The following is a 13,441-nucleotide window of genomic DNA, read 5'->3' as shown; positions in this document are numbered from 1 at the left end:
TGGCACGATTGTGTTCGCATCTTGGAAAAGCAAAACTGCACACATTGTACGATGTCGTCTGCTTCCCTGATTTGTGACTTAAACACAATCAGAGGTACAATAACTGATAAGATTATACACTAGTCCCGATGTTCCCGTAGTATGTTGGAGAGTGGAGAGAGGAATAACAGCTTAAACCTGGATTCTCATTTTAAAAGATGATGATGTCTGTTGCAGTGTCCAAATTGCCTGATGTTCATGACGCAACATATACTACATAGAACAGGGGTCACTAACTGGCGGACCGCGGTCCGAGTCAATAAATTATTGAGGGATTTTCAATTTTAACGGGGCGCTTCTATTTTAACCGGCGCAGCTTTTCTCGTATTTACGGCACTGGTTTAGCGGTTCAGCAAACTCACAGACCAATTGCATGCGAGTTAAGCCATCCCATGTGATACTACTCGGCCAATCAAATCTGTGCATTCCAGGCGGGAAACATTGCGACTCTGAATACAGACAGATGAGAGGCGAGAGGCGAGAGGCGCGTGACAGACGGAAAGACGAGTTAGTGATACAGAGAGAGAAAACGGAGAAAGAGAGAGAAACACAGACGAAGAGACGAGTGAGCGGCAGACAGGGAGAGAACAATAACTACTCGTGGCGCTCTCCAAGAAGAGAAAAGTCAACAGAGATTTCAACCCAGGATGGACTCATTCATGTCCATCCTTCCCACTGGAGCACAACACCAGCTGTCTCATATGCTCAGAGACCGTGGTGCTCATTAACAGTGGTGATGTGAAACGCCACTATGAGACAAAGCACAACGTTTTTTGCCCAAACAAACCCACTCAAGTCTGAACTGAGGGCACAGAAAATAAGCACTCAGAGCCCAATATGATTTTGATTTGTGACAAAATAAAGCAAATAGGCCACCTGTCAGCATCATCAGCCACAGAGAACAGTTTAACCCAGGATGTGCTTGCCTGGGTTAAACTGTTCAATTAAGATGTGTTGAGACTGATTTATTCTAACATTGGCTCTGACAGTTAAAGAAAAAGGGAAACTCAAGCTGCTGCTACACTTTATTTTATTGTTCTAAGATTAAGTACTTTATTTTAAGATGCATAATTTTTCAAAAGCTGTTTTATTTATTTTCTCAATTGTATTTTTATACGCAGCCCGAGAAGAACATTATACATATCTACAGTAATATATATATATATATATATATATATCTATATATATATATCTCTATCTATATATATATATATATATATCTCTGTATAGTTCAATGTTAAGTGACAAACATTAAATATTGTCTAAATGTTTTTAAACTGTACTTTCTTTATTAGATTTGACAGTCAGTTGTTGATAACGTACAGACGTTGATACAGCTACTAGGCTGCTTCCATATATCTCACACTAATTCATAACGCACGTTAGACATTATGATGCTCCGGACCTTTGCTCGCGGAAACTTTCTCTAACTGGACCTCTTAGAATTTTAGTTGAATACCCCTGTTATAGAAGATAAAATATATCTGTGTCTTGTGAGAAAACAGGCAGAATTGTTTAGCCTGGGAAGGCTGGAGGACAGAAGTATGAAGGGGAAAAGAAAGGTGGAAAGATGAGGTGGGTCGAGGAAAGGGGAAAAAAGCAACACGAGGAGAGAAGTACTGAGCGGCAGAGGAGAGGAGAGGGAAGGAGAGGAGGATCAGGTAATGCTGATATGCAAGATAAGATAGCATCTCTATGTACCTGTGGTTTGCCTTTGAGTGTGTGTGTGTGTGTGTGTGTGTGTGTGTGTGTGTGTGTGTGTGTGTGTGTGTGTGACAGAGAGTGTGTATCTTACCTACTGCCAGATCTCCCTCCCCTTCCTCTGGGTTTAGCAGCTCAGCTTTGCTCTTGTGGTTCTTTGTGGCTCTTCTACGGGAGCCTGTAATAGAATAAAAAGCATATGTGTTTCAAATATAACACAACAGTACTGATGTGTTTTATTTATAAGTGTCATTTTGTTTTTGAATCACAGTCGTGCATGCATAAACACAGCACAAAGAAATCCGCAAATTCATACCATCATATTCATTTTCATTGTCATCGTCCGCCAAGATGACCTCTTCTACAAAACACACGTGAACAAAAATGTTAATATACCACATTAAGTTTGTTTGATGACTTCCACAGTATCTATCAATCTTTTGTTATCATGAAATGCCATTTCACATTTGAATTAAAACTAGAAATAAAGTCTCTGGCCTGCACCTGTGCTTGCTACTCATCCCTCCATCCTTTGTATTTTAGCTTCCTTGTTTTTATGTAGATTGTCTTTTCAAGAAGATCAAAGGTCTGTCCTTTCTATCTTCCGCTCTATCCCCTCCTTCCAACATCCAAACCTCCATTCCTCTTATCTTGTCTACATCTTCCCTGCCCTCAGCAGATGGGTCGGAGTAAAAAGACAAAAGAGATAAAGAGAACTACGGACAAGCAGCCTTTCTCTATCCGAGCATCAAATAAGTGTCTTCAATCCCAGCCACAGCAATGTACATCAAAGCTGTCCACATATATTTAACTGTACAAGTGCACTGGCTATAATTGAAGTTTGTTTGTACTACATTCTGAGGAGAGCTACGGCTACATTGTACCTCCCCAGAAACTGATAATCTACGCTTCATGTTTGTTTGATTTGGAATCATGATTTAAGTCAAGGTGTCAGTGTGCGTCAAACTATAGTACTTATAGCTCCAAAGATAATTATTCTCGCAAATAAAATACAATTGAAATGGTTAATTATGACCCCAGATGCAGCTGCTTCACAGTAAAATCCACCAAAGTGTCTTTGTTTGTAGACTTTTACGGTGAAGCACCAGCAGAAAGTGTTGAGTTTGCTTTAATAATGTACATATATCACACCCACCTGGCTCCAACCTTTTATTTGAATGTATGAAAACTATTATGACAAAGGACAAATTATTGAACATGTGGGGGACAAAATGTCCTAAGATACAATACAACTAGTTTATTTATTTCTTTGCTATGTATTCTTATGTTTATCATTTGTCTTTGTCTGTGAACTTGCAGCACATTGTACGTACCAGCTTTGCAGATCCACTCCAGATAACCATTGAGTTCCCTTTCAATCTGCTGCTGTCTTCTGAGCTTCATGAACTCACTCCTGTTCTCCACACGCTCTCTCTCTTTGGCAAACTCCCTGCAGGGACACACACGCGCGCACGCACACACACACACACACACACACACACACACTTAGACACTATGCACGTACCTTGTATTTTTATTGTTACATAAAAACAATAAAATACAAGCATTTTGAAATTAATTTCAAAATCTATTGAACCACTCATGAAAAATGACGTTTAAACAACATTTTACAATATATTTGTCACAAGCACCCTCTCACAGACAGCACACACACATACTTACCCTGACAATACACCCAGCACCAGGTTGAGCATGAAGAAGGAGCCGATGATGATGAGGGGGATGAAGTACATCCAGTTCCATGCACTCCCTGAGGCATCGTTGCTCTGGAAACACAACACACACACACACACACACACACACACACACACACACACACACACACACACACACACACACACACACACACACACACACACACACACACACACGTACGCACAGTAATTAATGTCTTGATGTAGTGAAATTTGCCACAACTCATAATGACTAAAGATTTGATCGACTGAGACTCTTGCGAGATTCTTGCGACTTCAGACGCTGTAGAATAAATCTGTGAAAGGTACAACGGGTACAGCTGCATTAATCAACTGCAATATGCACATGACTCGGTCTGTCTGCGCTGAACTTAAGGCTTTGCTAAAGTCTGTCTCGGCACTAGTGCACTTAAGAAAATACCTGTGCCAATTATTACGCCTGCTTGTCATATCAGGGTGCCTGTGTTAGCGTCCAGTTACTGCACACACGGTATGCGTCTCACTCCCAAAAGCTAATCATATAAAACATCATACTAGAAAATCTGTCTTAAAGTCATCATTAAATGTCCAAACAATGTGGCCATTTAAAAAAAATGGAGGTCAGTGCACTTAAAAGGGCTGTCCACCGCCGTTGGAAATATAAACAACAGCAGGGCTGACATGATTTTGCTTTAAGTCATCTCAATAAGTAAATGCATATCTGCCACTCTATTTAGCTGCTCAGTGCAGAGTAAATAATGTATAACAAATGTTTTGGTCTCTCCCTCGCTGTCTCTACCATCCTACTGTCAAGACTCTCCTTCCATTTTCTTGACTGACTCTTTGTTGTTTTTCTCCTTTTGCATCCTTCTTTGGGAAACATTTATCCTGCTTCCTCTTTATTTAATTCATTCTGATGTTTGTTCCTTCCTTCCTTCTCTCCTCCCTTACTTTTTCTTTGCAATCTTTCCATTCCGCCTCACTTTCTCTGATCAGCCTCAGCCACTGATTCATTTTAACCCTTTCCACCTCCAGACCCCCTCTTCCCTCTCCCCCTTTGCGCTCTCTTTCTCATATCCTCCCTGTCTAACTTCCCCTGTCTCCTCCTTCCCTCGTCTTTCCTTCTTCCTGCGTGTAAGCTGGCGTTGCTGCTGTGAACCCAATGTACCGCAGACCCTTTTTTCTACCATTAAACTTTTATCGCTCCCCTCCCCAGCAGCTGCAAGAATAACTTGGGCTGAACAGGCCCTTTTAAATATAGAGCAGCACCGGGAAGGAGGGACACACGGAGAGAGATGCAGAGTGAGAGGGAAAGAGAGGAAGGAAGGAAATTAAGGGAGGAGACGGAGCTAAGAGAGAGAAAAAAATTAAATAAAAGGAGCAGTGAGAGGAGATGGGGAAACAACTGACAGCAGGGAACTATTCGGTCTTGAGTGATGACACTGTTCAAGACCTGGCACCTACTTCATGAGTAGACTCAGTGAGCACAGGTAAACTCACTGGACGTTTTGACACTTGAATAGTATTTATTGTAAATAATCGTGGATGGTTTTGTTGTGCATCATGAAACTATTATCATCACTGTTGAGAATATTGCACATGTTGGACGAACATAAGACCAAAGTAAGGCTACATTTGACCAGACATTTCATTTTTCAATTTTTCTTGTGGCAGTTTTATCGACACAAAATGGCCGCCTAATACGAGAATAATGGATTTGCAAATGCCAAACTAAGGCATAGTCCCTAAAAACAAGGTCTGCATGGCAAACAAAGTGATACTGTATGATTTCCACTCTGAATCTAATCAATTGGCGGAGGTGGTGCAGCCCATCCATGACTAGGACTGATGGGTTTCACATTCTAGATCATCATCCTCTTCATCCTCTTCACCTTAATGATCCTCTCTATTGTCACCGAGACCTACTACACCTGAAACACTCAACTGATTGACTTGATACTCGGTATTCCTAAAGTCCGTTCAACAGTAACTGGTTCCTTTGCATAGCGTTTATACTTGCATGCACACTAATAAAAAGTATGCACACTATTATTCACAATATGACAATATTACCGATTTGATATGGGTCATATAAACAGCATATTCCGTTTGGATATTTAGTTTGTACATAAACCAACTAAGGCTGGGGTAGAGATCAATGCTGGTCGTAAGGAGAAACACATCTTAAACATTATGAAAGAAACCTTTCGAGCAGGTTGTTGAAGGAATGAAAGAAGTCTAATCGGAGTATGCACGGCTGCAAGTGAATTAAAAGTAATATTAGTGGAACACTCATTTTCATTAGCCATGTAAACAGCTTCGTAGAAACGGAATATTGTGTACATGTAGTCACTGAATGTGTACATGTGTTCCAAACACTGTTCAGCAGTACATACGTAGTATAGCAGGTCAGTCCAGCCCTCCATGGTGATACACTGGAAGACGGTGAGGATAGCAAACAGGATGTTGTCAAACTGGGTGATGCCGTAGTTTGGTCCCAGCCAGTACTGTCGACACATGGTGCCCTCTGGACACAGCCGTGACGGAAGCTCTGTCCCACATGGATGCTCTTCTCGGATCTCACCTGGACATGGATGAAAGTGGGGAGAAGTTTTAAAACAAAAGGTAGGCATATGAAAATATGTAGTTTGTTTAGTAGGAATTGTGAGTGCTATCCATTTGCTCAAAATAGGATTTTGCCCCTTCATTTCTGGAATTATATATGTGAAGGAAAAGGCTACAAAAGAAGTGCTATAGACCAGCGGTCCCCAACCTTTTTTATGCCACGGACCGGTTTCATGTAAGACAATATGTTCGCGGGCCGGGGGGGGATAAATAAATAATACGGCGAAATAAATATGACGAAATAAAAAGATACGACCGGCATAAAAACAAATATAAAGTGCATAAAGAGCCGGTCCAATATAGGGGTATACATTCTTCACCAATAGTAAAAGGTTTCTTCTCTTAGCAATACGGTTAGTCACTAAGTATGACGCTCTCAGTGCACTCGCATGTGTTGATGTGGTGACCATCAGTAATTGTTTATGTGCTTCTTGTTCATGTTTTTTTTCTTTAAAACAACTCCAAGGGCTTATCTTTTAACGCCGGGTGCCGGCGAAGCCGCTATGAAGGCTTCGTTGCCTCATGTGCGAGCCTGTATATTCTGCAGAGCAGTGCATGAGAATCACCTGTAGCGATAAACACATATCTTAAGTGACTCCTGATGTTGTCTTTTAAATGCCTCCTCATTGGGTCTTTTCCCTTTTTCCAAAAAAGCTCTTTAAAGACCGGTACCGGTCCACGGACCGGTGGTTGGTGGTTACCACTGCTATAGACGACAAAAATATTAATTACACAGCAAAAAAGGCTAACTAATTGAATATATAGACATTTGAGATGTATCATAAATGCTCAATGGACCAACAAACAACAAGTTCAACAGTTTTTACTCTTTGTAGATGGCATATTATTTTTATAATAATTTCAACTCCATATAGGGGAAAGAGGCAAATTATGCAGATATTAGCAAAGTATTAACACAACATCTGTGGAAACAAACATACAAATACAAATGCAAGTACTGCAAACTATTTAATGCCAAAGATGTTATTTTGCTAAACTAAATTGCATTTCTAATTTTAGCACTGGGACTATTTATAGGTCTTCATTGGGGCAAACAGTTAGCAAATTAAATAGCACTATTGGCAAAAACACACACACACACACACACACACACACACACACACACACACACACACACACACACACACACACACACACACACACACACACACACACACACACACACACACACACACACACACACACACACACACTTCTTTACCTGTGTGATTGTCAAAGCAGGTTGTGTGGAATTTGCCCATGTAGAACTCCAGGCCGATGATGGCGAACATGAGGATGGCGAAGAAAAGAAGCAGGCCTATTTGCAGCAGAGGAATCATGGCCTTCATGATGGATTTGAGCACCACCTGTAAGCCTGGAGGACACAGTGTATACAGTGTTTATAAAAATTATTAATATACATCATACATTTTTATTTCAATGCGTTTTCAACAATTACAAGTAGATGCAGGGACGGTTACAACCTGCTTCCTCCTCCTAATTCTTACTAGCAGTTCAAATTAAAATAAAAAATCCCTTCATGTCCTCCACTGCCAGCTTGTCCTGTTTAATGTAAGCTGGCGTAATGAAAGCAATACATATGATAAGTCAGTTTATGACTATATCACATACTTATTTTGCTGCACCCATTGGAAGAGGCAGCCTGTTACCTGGTACACACTACAGGATGTAATGGAGGGATTGAACGTCAGTATGCTACACGTTTAGTTTGGGTAAAAGGAGGTATGTTGAGGTATTCTTTAGTTTTCTAACAAAGAAACAAAAATGAAACATTTTGCATGTGAAACGTTATTTTCGTGGAAACCGATCCCACTCCTCAAATGTATATCACATATTGGAATAACACTCTAATTTGGTTTTCACAGGAAGCTTAGTGACTTTTATGATGAGTAAGCCTTGGTTTGCCTGTTCAGCCCTGTAGTGGAGTCCACGCTATTAATAACACTGCAGTGGTGCTGGAACGCCACTGCCGCTATAACATTTATAAAAAAAAAAACAAAAAAAAAGGAGCAGAGAGTGCATAGAAGAACCACTTTTGTTGGAACACTTTGGGTGCATTATGCAGAGCACAGAAGCTGCATAAAACCTTGACACAAAATGCTTCTCCGTGCTATTTTTGAACCACCAATAAAATCAGAAACTATTTAACTATTTAATTTTTCAACTAAGGAAAAACAAAGAAGCTGTTTGGGAACCTAATTAGTTTTTTTTTCTAATACCAAATAAAGAGTTTTGACTTACTGGGAATACCGGACACCAGTTTGAGGGGCCTCAATACACGCACAGCCCTGAGGGTCCGCAAGTCGAAATCTGAACCCACAGTGGACAGGATCCTAAAGGGACGGACACAAATGCACAAAAGTGAGCAAAGGCAATCAATATTTAAGCTAGTCGAGCTTGTCACTGTCAGTCAGCCTCACTTATAGACACACACTTTCACAAACACGCACACACTTTAACGCAGTTAAAATGCCAGGTCATTACAAGAAACTGGGTGAGCACTGTATGTAAATCCTGTAAGAGCTGAGCTGATCAATACAGCTGACAAGTGAAGTAGGACAGTGAAGTGTATCAGGACGAGAAAGGGATGGGCTGAAGGGACTGTGTTTTCAAACGGGATGACAGAGGGACTACAAAATGAAAAAGGAGAGATGGAGTGATGGGGATGAGAGGGAGGATGAGAGGACAAAGAGGGAGGGAGAAAGTCAGAGGCATGGAGAGATAGAGCGAGAGAGAGAGATAGAGCGAGAGAGAGAGAGAGAGAGAGAGAGAGAGAGAGAGAGAGAGAGAGAGAAAGGCAGCGAGAGAGAGAGAGGGAGAGAGAGAGAGAAAGGCAGTGAGAGAGAGAGAGAGAGAGAGAGAGAGAGAGAGAGAGAGAAAGGCAGTGAGAGAGAGAGAGAGAGAGAGAGAGAGAGAGAGAGGAGAGAGAGAGAGAGAGAAAGGCAGTGAGAGAGAGAAAGGCAGTGGAGAGAGAGAAAGGCAGGAGAGAGAAGCGCAGAGAGAGAGAGAGAGAGAGAGAGAGAGAGAGAGAGAGAGAGAGAGGGAGAGAGAGAGAGCACTGGCAGATGGTGAGAATCAAAGATGCTGACTTGCTGACGTTTGAAATGCTTCTCTTCGAGCCGTCGCCAGGCTGCAGAGTAACCGTGTTGTGGTGTGTGTATCACCGCGCATCATCTGAATAAAGACTTGTTAACAGCATGTGTGTGTATGTGTGTGCTTCAGACTTCCATTCAGTCCCCTCGTCTGACGCTCACTGTGAATCATTGCTCTCTCTCTCTCTCACACTTCTTACCCCCATACTGGTCACGCGTGCTCGCTCAGACTACAACCATCTTCAAACTCAGACTTCACATTGATCTCAACAACACACCTGTAAACCTTTGTTGTTTTGTGGCCAGCCTTGTTAAGGTAAGAATAAATCAATCATCACAAGGTGAAGATATATGGATTATTGGGGATGCAATACAAAGAAACACCGATAATAACGATGATGTTAATAACGTTGATGATAATGATAATGATGGTAACAGTTTCTAAACAGCATCATCTGCCGTCACAAACAGTGTCAAGCCGAGGCAGTTCCTCATTCACACCGTCTCCACGGTTACAGGGTCCTTTCTCATTCATAAGTGTTTCCATGGCAACAGGGACCTTGGCTCATTGATAGAATCTCTGTATCACCTTGGTAACAGGGCCAAGGGAGGAGCCTGATTGATTGTTTTTTCTTTCTTTCTCCTCTCTACTCTCTATAATGTAAATGTATCACACTTCATACAGACAAACACACATGTACACACACACAAGTACAGAAAAAGACACATAGATGACAAAAGCACACACAGACACACATCTGCACAACAAACAGGCACTGGTTGAAGATCAAACATATTGAGTGAGAATAATTTTATTCACATATGCATACTAGAAAGTAGGTCATTTGGAATAACCGATGGGAAACAATTTCTTACTCGTCAGGGACCGAAATGCTGCCTACCATACATCTTGTGCACTTGAACTAAACACACTCACAGGTACACGCACCTGCACTATATGAAGAGGCACACAGATGATTCAGGAGAATCACATTAAGCAATATTACACAATATCCCCAACGACCCATTCTCGCGGGACACCATCATACAAACATCATCTTTTTTGCCTGATCTCTCCGCCTGCTTTCCTGCTGACTTTAGCTAAATGTGGCTAATTATCTCTGACCAAATCGCTTCATCTCTTCTCCAAACTCTCCACGTTTCTTGTCTCCTTGCCTTCCTATATAGCCATGATTCAACTATTTCATACTTAATGTATCTGCATAATTCTAAATTATCTTTTTTATACCCTGCCTTAATTACTAAGATTGTATCAATATCATATTATTCCTTTTAATGACATTTTAATAAACATCATGTTACATCAAAGACCATGAAAGGTGAAGATGTCACAGACACAGCATCATATCAGAAGTCCATACAGTAAAAGTCTAATCAACGACAGAACTGAAGGTCCATGTCCTAAACAGTATTTAATTATAAACATGACAGCTGTTTTTCACAATATCCTCAAAACACAATTTCGAGAGTAAATAATATCTTCATATACAATCACAAGAACCTGAACAAGGGTACAAGAAGGAGGAACGGAGGGGAGGATGCAAGGCGAGACTGGCTGTAAACTAAGGGTAATTGGACTAATAATCAATAGAGGGCATAAAAAACAACTAGCTTATTCCCAGAGCCAAATCACTCAGGCAATTTACTACAAGAGATAGGTCAACACACACACACACACACACACACACACACACACACACACACACACACACACACACACACACTTGGGCACAGAAACAAGGGTGCACACAACTATGCTGACATCCAACAAGGTTGTGGAATGAATTGCTAACCTGTTCAGGCATGTTTAGTGCCATTTGTGTGTTTGTCTTCGTATGTGTCGCAGTAGGATTGAGAAAGAAATGTTTGAAGTGGAAATATGTGTGTGCGTGCATTGGTCAGTGTGTTATCAAAGGTTTCGTCCAGGGGTGGGAAGAAAGGCCAAGTAGCCTTTCATCTTCAAAGAGCAGCACTGCTAAAAAAAAACACAACCCCCATTCATTGAGAGCACAACAAAGAATGTGTGTGTTAATGTGTGTGTGTGTGTGTGTGTGTGTGTGTGTGTGTGTCAAATGTATTGACTTCAGTCCGTGTACATAATGCATCATGGGAATATACAGTATGTGTGCTGTAAGTGCTGCAGCATATTCTCTGTCTGTACATCTTGCTGCAGCTTCCTGCTTTACTGCGAAACGACAACACATCTAGTTGATACACACCACTGTACGACTGTTAATTACATTACAAAATACATATATTGTGTGATTCTGTGTCATTCCCATTGACTTTTCAGAGGGATTTGTTACTTCTCGGAAGATTTCTTGCCCCAGACATTCTGACAAATTATTTTAGGGCACTTGGCAGTCATCTGATGATAAAAGGGTTGAACAATATGGAAAAAACATCTAATTGTGACATTTTGACTGATATTGCAATTGTGATATGATTCACGATATTGGAGGGAATGATCATCTTTGCATAATTTTTATAATTTTCATTGAATTTTCTTTAATGAAGTCTGTAGAATAATATTTGTAGCCTGGGACATCTCTGCAGCACCACCATACGTAAGGATATTTGCGATTTTGATACAATTCTGACTACTTGCTTTAGCTCTAATTGATAACACTATCAATGTTATTTTGGTTTCATGTCTATTAGCAACAAGTGCTGGTGGAACAACGATCACACTGAGGCCAGCAGACATCTCACATCTACCAACATACGTATTGATGCTGAGAGGGAGGAAGAGAGATCAAGAAGATAGCTTCCATTTATTGTCCGGAGGAATGTTAGAAACAACAACCATGATGGATGATCTCCATGTCATGGCCTAAAGAGAGTCTAAAGAGTCTTCTTTGGCTGCATTGTTAATATGTTCAAAGTGATGAAAGCATTGAGAGTCTAAAGAGTCTTAATTTATACAGCAATGCCCGTGTTTGTTACTAAATCAGGAAGTGTTTTGCAGTCACAATTTTAGAGGTACGTTGTCATTTAAAAAAGTCGTCTTTACTCTCATCTGGACATGAACTGTAAGAAAATGTACTGCTTGCATGTTGGATCGACATCTCCACGACAACACCAGCAGTGCCTGTGCCTACAGTAGACACCGATTATTTAACTGCTGTGTCATGCTTGCTCAGAGGGTTTCACTGTCAAAACATAAGATGTCCTATTATAAAACACAGCGGGGGGGGGGATTATGTGAGACCAGAAGTTTTAGGAACTGCCTCGCTTCCTTGTGCTCTACCGCTCCTTCCTCTCCTTCCTCCTCTCTGCATCGCGCTACTTCCTGCTGTCTCGCTGACACTCGTCTTCTCACTCCTCTTCTCTCCTACAGTCACTCTGTTGTGCCACGCTGAGATGAGCTTGGCTTCGTGATTGCTCATATCAAAGCATAATGACATAATGCCAGACAGTATGTGTGAGTGAGAGAGGTGGGCAGAGGGGGGCAATCATCAGTTTCGCTGGTGCTTTGTCAGCAAATATGCGCAAGGTTTATGTAACCCATGAAGCTCTCCAAATCACCACATGCCGCACACAAACATGCAATGACCTCAACATATTAATCCCTGCCATTTCACCTCTAAACTGAGTCCATACAATCTCTAATGTTCATATTTTAGTTGTAGTATTTTAGCATTTTTATTGTATTCTAATTAATTCTTCATATTGTGTATTGTATATGTAGTCTGTGTAACGTTACGTTCGTTTGTTTATTTGACAAAATCCAAAGTGGCATATTCGTGTCGTCTTCCCGGTGGCAGAGCCGGCACTCGGCAGCCGCCTCCGTCAGACAGAGCCCCAGTCAGCGCCTTAAGAGAATTGAGCTCAGCCAGAACAAGCCCCAGCGCCAGTAGTCACAGCGGGAGTCTGCAGTTCCTGAACTCCAGCTATCTGCTAACTGAAGTTTCCCGAGGCTGCCGACAGCTTTACACTCAGTGAAACAGCCTCCTGGCAGCTGTGAGGACGAAGCGAGGTGGTGCAGGCGGTTTTCTCATTTCTGTCACTTTGAATGTAATCCAGTAAACAAACTATAAAACAGACACGGAACATGGCTGTAATATTTAGAAAATACATCCATTGTCAGGATGTCTCCCTGTGTACTGAGGGCAGAGTGCAGCTACACTGACTCACTATCACCTCTAGAGGAACAAGTGGTATTACAAGACAGGACGGAGCGCAGCTAGCTGTTAGCATGCTAACTTCAGTAGATATCTCTGCGACACAACACAGAGACGTGTTTGA

The 13,441-nt window shown here is 41.4% G+C and overlaps 1 protein-coding gene across 5 annotated transcripts in view; it reads right to left on the bottom strand.

Annotated features, from left to right (window-relative positions):
- Window positions 1-13,441, bottom strand: part of cacna1aa (calcium channel, voltage-dependent, P/Q type, alpha 1A subunit, a) — an 83,339-nt gene that overhangs the window by 49,277 nt on the left and 20,621 nt on the right. For all 5 annotated transcript variants that reach the window (XM_029437483.1, XM_029437479.1, XM_029437480.1 and 2 more), the window contains exons 4-10: window positions 8,322-8,413; window positions 7,282-7,434; window positions 5,831-6,018; window positions 3,424-3,527; window positions 3,075-3,190; window positions 2,057-2,101; window positions 1,835-1,918 (exon numbers count right to left, since the gene is read on the bottom strand). In XM_029437483.1, coding sequence (XP_029293343.1) covers window positions 1,835-1,918; window positions 2,057-2,101; window positions 3,075-3,190; window positions 3,424-3,527; window positions 5,831-6,018; window positions 7,282-7,434; window positions 8,322-8,413 — 782 coding nt within the window. The remainder of the gene's footprint in view (window positions 1-1,834; window positions 1,919-2,056; window positions 2,102-3,074; window positions 3,191-3,423; window positions 3,528-5,830; window positions 6,019-7,281; window positions 7,435-8,321; window positions 8,414-13,441) is intronic.

The sequence above is a fragment of the Cottoperca gobio genome, chromosome 8 (assembly GCF_900634415.1).
Source record: "Cottoperca gobio chromosome 8, fCotGob3.1, whole genome shotgun sequence".
In the NCBI taxonomy this organism is placed as follows: domain Eukaryota; kingdom Metazoa; phylum Chordata; class Actinopteri; order Perciformes; family Bovichtidae; genus Cottoperca; species Cottoperca gobio.
This window is presented reverse-complemented; position numbering and strand designations above follow the sequence as displayed.